This window comes from Camelina sativa, chromosome 20 (assembly GCF_000633955.1).
Source record: "Camelina sativa cultivar DH55 chromosome 20, Cs, whole genome shotgun sequence".
NCBI lineage: Eukaryota > Viridiplantae > Streptophyta > Magnoliopsida > Brassicales > Brassicaceae > Camelina > Camelina sativa.
The window spans coordinates 19,019,671-19,030,726 of NC_025704.1; the positions used below are offsets into that span (position 1 = coordinate 19,019,671).

An 11,056-nucleotide genomic window follows, 5' to 3' on the forward strand; every position below is an offset into this window, starting at 1 on the left:
CTCTCTCTCTCTCTCTCTCTCTCTCTCTCTCTAACCATTGATGAAATGAGAGTTCTTGAGGAAATTGCAGAGTCACCATTTCTGATTTCAAGGCTAAACCCTAATTCGACGGCCAGTGGATATGGATGGGTCGATAAGTGCCATGGTTTCCTACATAACACGGTTCTTGTTGCGGCTTCTCTTTTCTTTGTCGCTTACTTAGCTTACGAGGCGAAGAAGAGCTTGTCTAAGCTTTCGAATCGGAGATCTTATATCGTGATCGCTTATTATGGGTGTCTTTGGCTTGTTACCTTGCTCAATCTTGTTTGGTGCTGTCTCCAGGTTTGTTTGATTTTATAAAGATCGCTACTTTGATTGCATGAGTGAGATTATTATGACTGTTTAGGCTCTGGGGAACTCAAATTCCGAAGAATCTTTTAGAAAGATTAGAACTTTTGATTGAATCATGAGTATATTAAGACTATTTTTAGTCTCTCTAAATCTCAAATTAGAAACTGTAAGACTAGTAGTACTTTGGGAGGGATACATGTTTTTGGATCCAAGTAAGATGTGTTTTATTAGGAAGATCATAACTGTAATCCCTGCTGTGCATAGAAATGGGCAAATTGTTCCTTGTCTCCATTCAGTTTCTTGATTTCGATTCAGTTATCCGAGTAATGAAAGAATCTTTCAGAATGATCAGAACTTTGATTTAGGCACATGGAAACTCAAATTCCGAATAATCTTTTAGAAAGATCAAAACTTCGATTGAATAATGAGTATATGAAGACTATTTTAGGCTCTGTGAAACTTATATTACTAAGATTTTTTCCAGAAATATCAGAGCTTACATGGAATGATGCAACTCAAATTAGAAACTTTTTGGTCATAAATGTAGTCATTAGACACTAGTTTTTTTTCTAGGGTTTCTGGATATTTTATTGCCTAATGAAAGAATCTTTCAGAAAGATTACAACTTTGATGTAATGAATGGGGATATTAAGACTAATCTAGGCTCTGTGAAACTCAAACTGGAAATCTTTTGGTCACAAGTTAAGAACGAAATCATAGTATGTAGTGTCTCTGGATTTGTATGAGATGTGTTTTGTTAAGAAGATCGTAACTGCAATATGGTGTTCATGAAAATGAGCTAATAATGACCCTTGTATCCATTAACTATTCCAGCTTTAGCTTATCATGTTTCATGTAATTTTTCTGTGCTACAGGGTTGGGAATGTACTCCTGGGAAAGAAGTTGTTTGGAATCTGTTAACATTGGTCACAACATCTGGAATGTTGTTTCTGGAAGTTAGCCTAGTGGCTTTTCTCTTCCAAGGAAACTATGCGAGTGGTTCAGAAGCATTGACGAGAACTTTCCTTATCTCGGGGTTTGTTATTGCTCTTGATTTGCTTTTCAAGGTATCAATCTTCTTCATAACTACGACACATCTCAACTTTGTCTACTCTACCCTCTGAACAAATCTTAGATATGGTGGAATGACAAGTTTAGGATGATCTTTCATTTGGTTTTGCCAAAATTTCTGATATAAGTTTAGGCCTTACCATTTCTTTTCGCCTAATATTCAGGCAATTTTTCTCTTTGGATTTGGTGTGCCATTGTTTATTGACAACAATGAAAATGGAAAAACGTTCAAATGGGGATTATGGATCATTCATAAGCTTCTACTCACTGGCGTTTATGGGATGATCTTCTTGATGTACAACTCTAGGTGGAGAGAAAAATTGCCCGGTAAGTTGATCAGAAGCTTCTATATTCCTTATGGTCGCACTAGCCCATTATATTGTTCACTGGTTTCTTTCTATTTCTAATCATTCATATCTTCTTCTTTTTAACAGCAAGGCCTGCATTTTTCAAGTACATAGCCATCATGTTTGCCTTATACGGACTTTACCTAGTTGCATCTGTGTTTACTGCAAACAGCGCACATTTTGGATTCTGGTAACTCTCTATCTGAAACCATCCCAACAGAGATTATTGTCTTATATTCAGCTTTTCTTTGCCTTTGAACTCAAAATACGTTACAGGTTGTATGGGATCATGAGTGTTTCCTACCACGCTTTATACCTTCCTCTTCTTTACTTTACTTTTCTCGCAGACTTTTTCCAGGTAAAAGTCCTCATCATTCATCTTCTCTCTGTCGCTTTCCTTCTCCTTCTCTCTAAAATGCAAATGGCTTTGTGCAGGAAGAAGATCTGAACTTGGAGAATGTATACTACTCAGAGATGAAGGATGCTGGATTTTTCGATTCTGATTGGGAATAGAACTAGGATAACAAGCATCTTCCTGATCTTCTGAATCATCTGTATATACACGTTGAGTAGGATCTCCTAGGAGTCATGGCCGCTTTTGCGGGCTTTGGGTTACATTTTAGGGTTTAGTCTTGTGTGTGTCTGTCTGTACTTGTCCCTCATGTTTCATACTCTTTTATAAATCTAAGTTTGTTGTGAACCTCTCTGTTCCTTTTAACTGATAATCTAAACGAAAGTTTTGTAGTAGTCGAAAGATTGACACAACTAACCACTAGGGCAGAGACATACAACAAAGCATTGACACAATTGAGCAAAAGACAATAACAAAGACAAAAGCCGTTGGTTGTTTCCTTAATTAAGCGGTCTTCTCTTGGACAAGTTCTTCAATGAGTTCAGCAGCCCTGTTGGACTGTTGCAATCTCCATTGCTCTTTCTTCCGCCATTGTTATCCCAAACTCTTCCTCCAAACCCATCACTATCTCAACCTGCAAACAGATCACAGTTTGTTGATGGATGACCATTAATGAGTTTTTGAGACAAAAGAAACAATTGGTGGATTTGGATACATACTGTGTCGAGAGAATCAGCTCCGGTGTTATCTGTCCGTTAACAGCCGCTTACGTGGCTGAAACGACGTCCTTTTGAGAAACAAAAGAAAGAGCTCATTTTGTTCAAAACGACGTCGTTTCCTTTATCTTCCTCTTCTTCCTTATTTCTTTTTTTCCCGAGTCTGAGAGAAAGTTGCGATTTGGGATTTCTTAAAAATTAGGGTTTTCTCTCTTCTTTTCATCCATAACCCAATTGATTCAAGTAGCAACGGTTATCGATCCTGAGGAGTGTGTGATAGTGGAGTTAACTGCATTTGCATCCGAAAATGAGGTAATTTTAGTTCAATTTTTAGGGTTTTTAAAATTTTGGGGTTTTCGAATTTTAGGGGTTTTCGAAATTTAGGGATTTGGTCAATTGACATAATTAGGGGTTTTTATTTAGAAAACGTGATTGATTTCTTGTGTATTTGTATAGTTTGGAGAGGTAATTTTAATTCAATTTTTAGGGTTTTCAAAATTTAGGGGTTTTTGAATTTTAGGGCTTTTCGAATTTTAGGAGTTTTCTCAATTGACATAATTAGGGGTTTTTATTTGGAAAATGTGATTGATTTCTTGTGTATTTGTATATTTTGGAGATGAAATTTTAATTCAATTTTAGGGTATTCAAAATTTAGGGGTTTTCGAAATTTAGGGGTTTGCTCAATTGATATAATTAGGAGTGTTTATTTAGAAAACTTGATAGATTTGAACTCAATTCGATATTTTGTTTGAAAGAAATTCGATAGTGGTGGAAGATCTAATAGTTTTTTTAAAATCTTTTTCAGCGATGAGGATGTAATATTCCAATGCTACAATGGTGGGTCTTTTGGAGTTGTTGATGGGATTAAAACTACATATGAAGGAGGATCGGTTCTAACCCTTGAAAGTAAGGCAGACACAGTTGTGACTAATCTGATGGCGGCATTGGACGATCCTCTTTGTGGGAGGAAAATCTGGTTTAAGTATCCCTTTGAGGATTTTTCACAGGTGAAGTTAATCAATGAAGGTCAGAATTTTGAGAACATGTGTAGAACATTCATTTATGTTAATCTTAACAACAAAAACACTTAACAAATCCATTCATTCATTAATCAATCCAACACATTACACAAATATTACATAGTATACAAAAGCCACAACTAAACCACCACAAACAATCATGTTCTTGAGGCTTCTTAGCTCTTGAATCTCTTTCTCATAAGAACTCACCACACCTTTGAGCTCTACAATATCTTTTTCACATCTTTCTGCGATTTCTTTGATAGCTTCTACCTCATCTAATCCCTTTGCTAAGCTTCCCACTTCTCTATCTATCTTGTCAACTACACTTTCAACCTCTTCCATCTCCTCAACCATGCTTATGTCGGTCCACTTAAACAAATGATTCGGATTCTAATACAAAAATACGGAAATACACATTATGAGAAGGTTATGAGAACAAACAATTTTCATATGACCAACTATATTGATTACCTCGTCGGATCCATTAGGACAACAATGAAAGAGTCTTCCAGGATTTTTCATTGTGTTTGAAGTTCTCATTACAGAGAATCGACCACATCTACATTTTCGTGGGATTCCTCTTCCAGTCACATTGACTCTGTCGCTCACTCCTTCACCAAATAAGGGATTCACCGATTCATAATCAAATAAAATTTCTATCAAAATACACAAATAAAAGGAAACTAAACACATAATGTTCTCAATTACTCACCTGAAGAAAAACACATAATGTTCTCAATTACTCACCTGAAGAAGCTGATGATGAAGACATCTTACTCGATTTCGCCCAAAAACCCTAAATGTTTTAAAAATCCCCAAATCAATTGAACCAACTTTCTCTCGACTCGGGAAAGAAGAAATAAGGAAGAAGAGGAAGATAAAGGAAACGACGTCGTTTTGAACAAAATGAGCTCTTTCTTTTGTTTCTCAAAACGACGTCGTTTCATACGTGGCAGCTGTTAATGGAAAGATAACACCGTTACGCGTTGTGTATGTTCTTACACAATTTCTCAAGTTTGGGTAGCTAATTTGAATTTTACTTAACATTGTATATGGATTTGCTCAATGTTATAGCTGGGGTATGAATTCAACATACCCTCTTAGCTTGGGTATGAAAATAATGTTTTTCCTAAATGAGACTTATTCTGTATATATATAGCATAAGGTAGTCCGGCTTAAACGACACCGTATTAATGGAATTATTAACTCGGTGACTGGGGACAACATATTTGGGCTATGGTAGGGCTCGTTCGTAGATTACATGAAAACCCAACTAAATATACTCAGTATGACTGTAAGAGTATGCCGAAAACAAAAGTGAGTTTATAAATGTTTACAGTTTTACACAAACTTACTGAAACAAAAAGTGAGTTTGCCGGGGGAAAATCAAAGTTAGCTTTTCTTGTTTACATTTTCTTTGATAAATTTAAAAACAAATTGTGGAATATGTTTAAGATTGTGACAAGAGTAAAACAATACAGAAAGCATTTTGTGTATTCTTCTTGTCCAACCCGGCAGTACCAATCAGATCCGGTCAAGTTCGAAGCAATAACCAAAATTCAAAACATAAACAAATGTATGGTTTTGTTACAACAAAACAAATATGAATATACATACATCACTCAGACCTTCCCAAAGTTTTGCTTTCTGCTTTCAAAACGTAGGACAAATTTCTGTCCTCACAAACAATATTACAAATGGATAATTACACAAAAGCATAATTTTAATCACCCTTTTCTACCAAAAAAATAATAATAAAGCTTTTTCTTACACATTTTTGCCTCATGCCTTACTGAGATCAGGAGGGTCTCTCTCAGTTGGAGAACCAGGGACGAAAGGGACAAAGCCACGACCTCCAAAGACGGGTCGCATGAAGGAGTCATCGAACTGTCTCCAGTAGTAATGCACGGTTCGAGTGGGCCGTGTCAAGAAACCACGTATACTGTCAGGCCGAGGCACATTGTGGTTCCCTGAAGGCTCAATGAACGAGTCTTGGTCCAGCAAAGGGATATGGATGGATTTTGGGGTGTTTTCATCAGATAACATGCTCGTTGTGGCGCTCTGGTGCGGCAATAGGTAGCTTATGAGCGGTTTCGTCAGCATACCAAACACCTAAAAACACCAGGTTGAAAAGAATCTAGTAACCAAATATTCAATCCAACTTAAGAAAATATGTTATGTAACCAATTTGAATATCCGGAGATTACTTACCACTGTGCTAAAAAGACAGACGGTTATAGTACTGGTGATCATGATTGCATTCCCGCGTACCTCTGTGTGTCCCGCCCTTGTAAACTGCAACCGTTACAAGTGTTAAATAATGATTCGTGTTATTCACAGCTTCATATAGAGTAAATAAAAGATATTCTTATCATACCTTGTTGTAAGCAAGAGCCATTGATACAGCACCTCTCATAAGACCAGACCACCAAATCACAATCTGGATGATGGGCAAAAAAGATAGATATAAACAGGTGAGATGCAGAACTATTATTTGAATCTATTATTAGTACCAAGTAGAATGATACATACCTGCATGTTAAAGTTGATTTTCTCGTTTTGGTTCTTCTTGGCTAGGTTAGATAGAAACGATAACGGAAAGATGAACGCTGCTCTTCCAACCATGATAAGGCCCATTAGGATTGAGCTCACTGCGATTGATGTTCCCGGGGTGTCACTCACGGATCTCCACTTGTCAATGTCCAAGGCATCCATTCCAACATACAAGAAAATAAATGTCTCCGCAAGAAAAGACAATGTTGCAAAGGTATGCCTGTGTCATGGAAAAAACTCATAAGATAAGCATTGGGGAGGTACAAAGTGTTTTTGAACTAAGTTAATCTCAGGAAAAAGGTGGAGAAACTGGAGTTTGCATACTTGGTTGTGATTCTTGAGCTCTCGGTTACGTTGTGCCATGTGTAATGGGACATTACAATACCACAGAAAAACACAGTGAGAATACCGCTCAAGTCAAAAAGCTGCAAGCCAAAATAATATAACATCAGATATATTTTGTGTGTGAATGCAACCTCAAGTGGTTGGTATAAGATTTTATAGAATCTAACCTCAGCAAGCATATAAGAAAGATACGCCATAAGCATCATGAGGGCAACCTCTCGGTCAGTTGAGTGCCTAAGATAAGCCATGTGGGGGACATATACATTAGACCATACATGAAAAAAACTTATAGAAAGCAGTCACATATATCAAACCAAATATGTACCTTCCAAAGTAAAGCTTTTTAATGACATACGCACTTATCAGACCGGTCTGCAAGATAATGATAAATATTTTAGATGGTGGTGAACACAAGAGCAAGGTACGAGAAAGAAAGGCAGAGAAGAAAACAATGGACTTACTACAGCACCAAGCAAGGTACTCAGGAGAAACAAATACAAGAAGTTTCCAAAAAGATGAAAAGCAGCTTCATGGTTAAGATGGGTGAGGTCAAAGCTCTGAATTGCGTTGAAGACCACCACCGATGTGGCATCATTCACAACACCTTCTCCGAATACAAGACTGTAAAGCAAAGGTGTCTCATCTTGATTCAGAACCTATACCACAACACCATAGAAACAACAAAACTTTTGGTTCACTATGTTTCTGAGTTTATAAGTAGTTCCAGTGACTTTGGACAAATCACATTACCTGCAGCGTACACACAGAATCTGTCGCGGCAAATATGGCACCAATAGCTGAGAATTAAACACCAAACAAACAAATCAAGTCTCCCTGGAAAGAAAGAAAGAAAGCCAATAAAGCAAAAGCTCTTAGTTCAGGCATTACCAAGAATATCACCCAAGTCAAAGGTTCCAATGTCCAACTTCTTAAAGAACTGCGTTACACCTGTGTTTCAAGCACCACCACCAGATAATCAGTAAGATATACAAAACTATCTGAACCTAATCCAAATGCAGCCTTCAGCGGTGTTTCAGCTTAACTGAATGGTAAGTAAGGTTACCTAGAGATATGATTGTGCAAGAAATAATAGTCCCAACAGCACCGAAAAGCATAATAGTCACGAAATTGCGAAAAAACTGCTTCTTTTTAACTTGAAACCTGAAAAAATAGACAAAAAGAACAAACAAAATTATCAATCTTGGGAAAGCGCATGAAGCTGAACAGAGTAAATCCATGACTAAGACAAAGCTAGGACCACTTTTAGTTGCACGTGGATAAATCTAACTAGTAGAAAGAAAGAAAAAAAGACATCATGCCCTCCTTATATATTACAATCACAAGTACTAGAAAAAGGTTGATGTATGACAGTTATATTTATAGAAGCAGATAAATAAACACATCTGTAAAGCTTTCTCCAAACTTTTGTCATCTAGAAACCACATAATGCATGTTTCGCGTAACTAACTTTGGTAGGTAAAACCCGTGGTACTAAAACGTATCAGATCTCGTACTGTACAAAAAGACTATTATGTAAGAAATGATGACTGACCCTGCATTGAATATAATGGGTGGCAAAAGATATATGAAGAAGAGATCTTCACTGAAGACGAGCAGATGTGAGCTTTTTCCTTTACTAATCAACAAAATGGAAACACCAGTGCCAAGTCCCTGCAAACCACATTTGCTCAAAAATGTCAATTTTCAAGATGATTGATTCCCTATTCTATTCTACTCGAGATAATTCAGTGGGAACTTACAATCAATAAGGCGGTGATGGATTCGTTCATCCATCGGTTCTCTTCTAAAAGATGACCAAGAACAATACAAGCACAAAGAAGTGCAACAAAGAGATTCAACGCAACCACAGAGGCGTGATCAGATGTAGTCAATTTAGACGCTAGTGAATCGAGATGTGATGCCAACATTGTTTATCTTCTAGATCCACCAACCCCTCCCAGATTCGATCAAGTACAAAAAACTAGTCAGATTTATGGATGGATCAGCACAATCGGAAAATCTCTTTTATCTTTCCGTGCTGTCCATTCAAACCAATCCTGTACTAACATCATTAAACAAAAATAATCTTAATAAATCTCTACATGAAAAGTTGCAGTAACAAAAGATATAAAACAGAGCTGAGACTAAACAGTGAAGCTGCTGTGTATGACTTAGCTATAACATAAAAACATTATTAAAACACACAAAGGGTTTTAAAAAGTGAATCCAAATCTGAGCCTTTTGAGACACACACACACACACACACAAAAAAAAAAGCACAAATCCCAAAAGGCTAAATATTATAAACGAGAGAACAACCTAAACCAAATTGTTAAAATTTCCCGTTTTTGGTAATTACCCAAATCTAACAAGCACAACGGGACATGAATTAGGTCGAACTTTTTAAAAAACCCAGATTTTAAAATTTCCCAACAAACCAACAAAAAAAACACACAGCTTTAACCAAAAGTAGACAAAACAAAACGGTGGATCTGAATTTGCTTACCTTGAACAACAGCTTCTTCTTCTTCTTCTGGTTAATCTAAATATCTTCCAGGAAGAAACAATTCTGATTCAAAGAGGTTAAAACTCGAAATTTCGAAGCTTCGAAAGCTAAAAACCTGAGAGAATCTTCTTCTTCTTTCTACGACGACGACGAACGAAACAAAGAGAAAGGGAAAAAAAAAAAAAAAAAAAAGGAAGGAAGTCCAGAAAATTACGGGACTGAGAAAATTTAAACGAATTCGAATTTTGCTGGAAATAGAGAGAGACGTGTACGGTCCCCTTTTTTTTTTATATAAAGAGAGACGAACGAACAAAGAAGAAGAAGAAGAAGATTCCAATTTCTATATAGTGGAGAGACAAGATATAGAGAAGAGAAGAGAAGAGAAGAGAGAGTATTATTCTCTCTGTTGTGTAATAAAAGTACAAGTGGCTAATTTTACAGCCGTTGATTTACATTTACGGTCTTCGATCTGAACAATAACGTGGACTTTATCGCAGATGATTCGAACCCTGACTTTTCGAGCAAGTTTATCGGGGTTCATATAAGGGGAGTTCTTAAATTTTTTATGAATTAATTGTGTATTATTTGGAATATAAGAACCCATGATTTCTTGCATAAAATTTTCTCTTTTATTGGTAGATTCTTATTTTTGAAAATATTGTTTTTAAAATTTTTAAATAGAATAGAAGTGGTATAAATATGTAAACATTTAAGATTTTATAAAATTAAAAAAATATTCCATTTTTATTAATTTTCAAACATACAAAACATAATAAAACATTAATACATATTACAACAGAAGTGCAATTTATAAATAGAGAGAATGATTAATTTTAATACTAATTAGCTCCAAATTTTGCCCAAATATTCTCAACCAAATCATTTTGCAAGCAAACTCAAAGACAAAACTCAAAGATGTGTAAACATTTCATATACATAATTAACATAGACAGAATCAACCTAACTTCACCAAGTGACTTGTTGCTTTCTTCACCAAGATTATAACCCGCTCAGGGATGATGTCTTGGCCAATGAGCAACCTCGAGACTAGGTTTGACCGTTCAGGAGATACAGGAAGCTGTCGGGATACACCCGCCCTCCTCAACCTTGTTGCTTTCTCTTTACTGCTTGCTGTTTTCATCAGGAAAATAAAATAATGAGTATACATACACACATTACACATGTGAAATAATAACTACTTATCCATAGCTCTCGTGCCACAATAAAGAGAAATACATAGTTCATCAAATATAATAAAAACTTAAAGTCTGCTCTTTTGTAACTTAAGCAGATTCAAAAGTCTACTCAACGCCAACTTGCAAATTATATAAGCAACAAGCTAAACTGTGTCTTCTCTACACAGAGAGAGCCAATTGAATGCTAACAATGTAAGTATTGACACATGATTTTGCAGTTAAATGTGGTTCAGTAGTGAGTACCCAATATCAGCTGGATCACCCATGTACTCGGCGACTTGTTCAAGTTTAACATTAAGCATCTCCTGCCTATCAGCATCGCAAACAAGTTTCCTTATCCAAATCTTTCTCAACAAGATTCCCAAAACTACCCTTACGTCTACCCGATAGAACCAACACCTGCCCTCCTCAACGGACAGGAATAAACAGTCACAGGATCGAATATCTTATACTCCAAACATACGAATCAAACATACGAACCAAACATACTAATTCAACTGAAAACAAACACACAAACTCAAGAGTCACAGAATTAAAAAGATGGGATCTTAAGCAACGGTTCATTATGTTCTATCACTAAAACATCAAGTTCTAATGCTTCATCCATAAATCAACACA

General features: G+C 36.2%; 3 protein-coding genes and 1 long non-coding RNA gene across 5 annotated transcripts in view; 1 reads left to right on the plus strand and 3 right to left on the minus strand.

Moving 5' to 3' along the window:
* The window catches only part of LOC104771238 (transmembrane protein adipocyte-associated 1), a 2,538-nt gene extending 43 nt beyond the window's left edge, over positions 1 to 2,495 (plus strand). The window contains exons 1-6 of the mRNA XM_010495736.2: positions 1 to 321; positions 1,206 to 1,397; positions 1,566 to 1,728; positions 1,836 to 1,938; positions 2,025 to 2,106; positions 2,184 to 2,495. The exon at positions 1 to 321 is cut by the window's left edge and continues 43 nt beyond it. Of these exons, the coding sequence (XP_010494038.1) occupies positions 46 to 321; positions 1,206 to 1,397; positions 1,566 to 1,728; positions 1,836 to 1,938; positions 2,025 to 2,106; positions 2,184 to 2,261 (894 nt within the window). The 5' untranslated portion in view covers positions 1 to 45 and the 3' untranslated portion in view covers positions 2,262 to 2,495. The remainder of the gene's footprint in view (positions 322 to 1,205; positions 1,398 to 1,565; positions 1,729 to 1,835; positions 1,939 to 2,024; positions 2,107 to 2,183) is intronic.
* On the minus strand, positions 2,505 to 2,859 carry LOC109131282. The gene is made up of 2 exons (XR_002036905.1): positions 2,820 to 2,859; positions 2,505 to 2,734 (listed from the first exon to the last, which is right to left on the minus strand). It is a non-coding gene; the product is annotated as an uncharacterized LOC109131282 (long non-coding RNA).
* On the minus strand, positions 3,941 to 4,610 carry LOC109131216 (uncharacterized protein At4g04775-like). Its single transcript, XM_019241909.1, has 3 exons — positions 4,586 to 4,610; positions 4,310 to 4,494; positions 3,941 to 4,228 (listed from the first exon to the last, which is right to left on the minus strand). The coding sequence occupies exons 1-3, from the start codon at positions 4,608 to 4,610 to the stop codon at positions 3,941 to 3,943; spliced, it is 498 nt and encodes a 165-aa protein (XP_019097454.1).
* Positions 5,368 to 9,595, minus strand: LOC104771239 (sodium/hydrogen exchanger 1). Of its 2 annotated transcripts, none has more exons than XM_010495737.2 (14): positions 9,243 to 9,594; positions 8,497 to 8,793; positions 8,289 to 8,407; positions 7,800 to 7,897; positions 7,625 to 7,684; positions 7,487 to 7,533; positions 7,198 to 7,392; positions 7,062 to 7,108; positions 6,904 to 6,970; positions 6,716 to 6,816; positions 6,371 to 6,611; positions 6,216 to 6,278; positions 6,050 to 6,133; positions 5,368 to 5,950 (listed from the first exon to the last, which is right to left on the minus strand). In XM_010495737.2, exons 2-14 carry the CDS (start codon positions 8,662 to 8,664, stop codon positions 5,621 to 5,623), a joined length of 1,620 nt encoding a protein of 539 aa, XP_010494039.1. In that variant the 5' UTR covers positions 8,665 to 8,793; positions 9,243 to 9,594; the 3' UTR covers positions 5,368 to 5,620. The 2 variants fall into 2 exon arrangements, with proteins under 2 accessions (XP_010494039.1, XP_010494040.1); XM_010495738.2 differs by having other exon boundaries at positions 5,621 to 5,950; positions 8,497 to 8,798; positions 9,243 to 9,595.

Excerpts from the sequence above, each read along its gene's own strand:
- LOC104771239 (XM_010495737.2), bottom strand. The coding sequence starts at position 8,664 with ATGTTGGCATCACATCTCGATTCACTAGCGTCTAAATTGACTACATCT. Across the intron at positions 7,393-7,486 it reads ATTCTGTGTGTACGCTGCAG|GTTCTGAATCAAGATGAGAC; the intron begins GTAATGTGATTT and ends GTTGTGGTATAG. Across the intron at positions 6,971-7,061 it reads AAAAAGCTTTACTTTGGAAG|GCACTCAACTGACCGAGAGG; the intron begins GTACATATTTGG and ends GGCTTATCTTAG.
- LOC109131216 (XM_019241909.1), bottom strand. The coding sequence starts at position 4,610 with ATGTCTTCATCATCAGCTTCTTCAG. Across the intron at positions 4,495-4,585 it reads TTCATCATCAGCTTCTTCAG|AAATTTTATTTGATTATGAA; the intron begins GTGAGTAATTGA and ends GTATTTTGATAG. Across the intron at positions 4,229-4,309 it reads GTCCTAATGGATCCGACGAG|AATCCGAATCATTTGTTTAA; the intron begins GTAATCAATATA and ends TTTTTGTATTAG.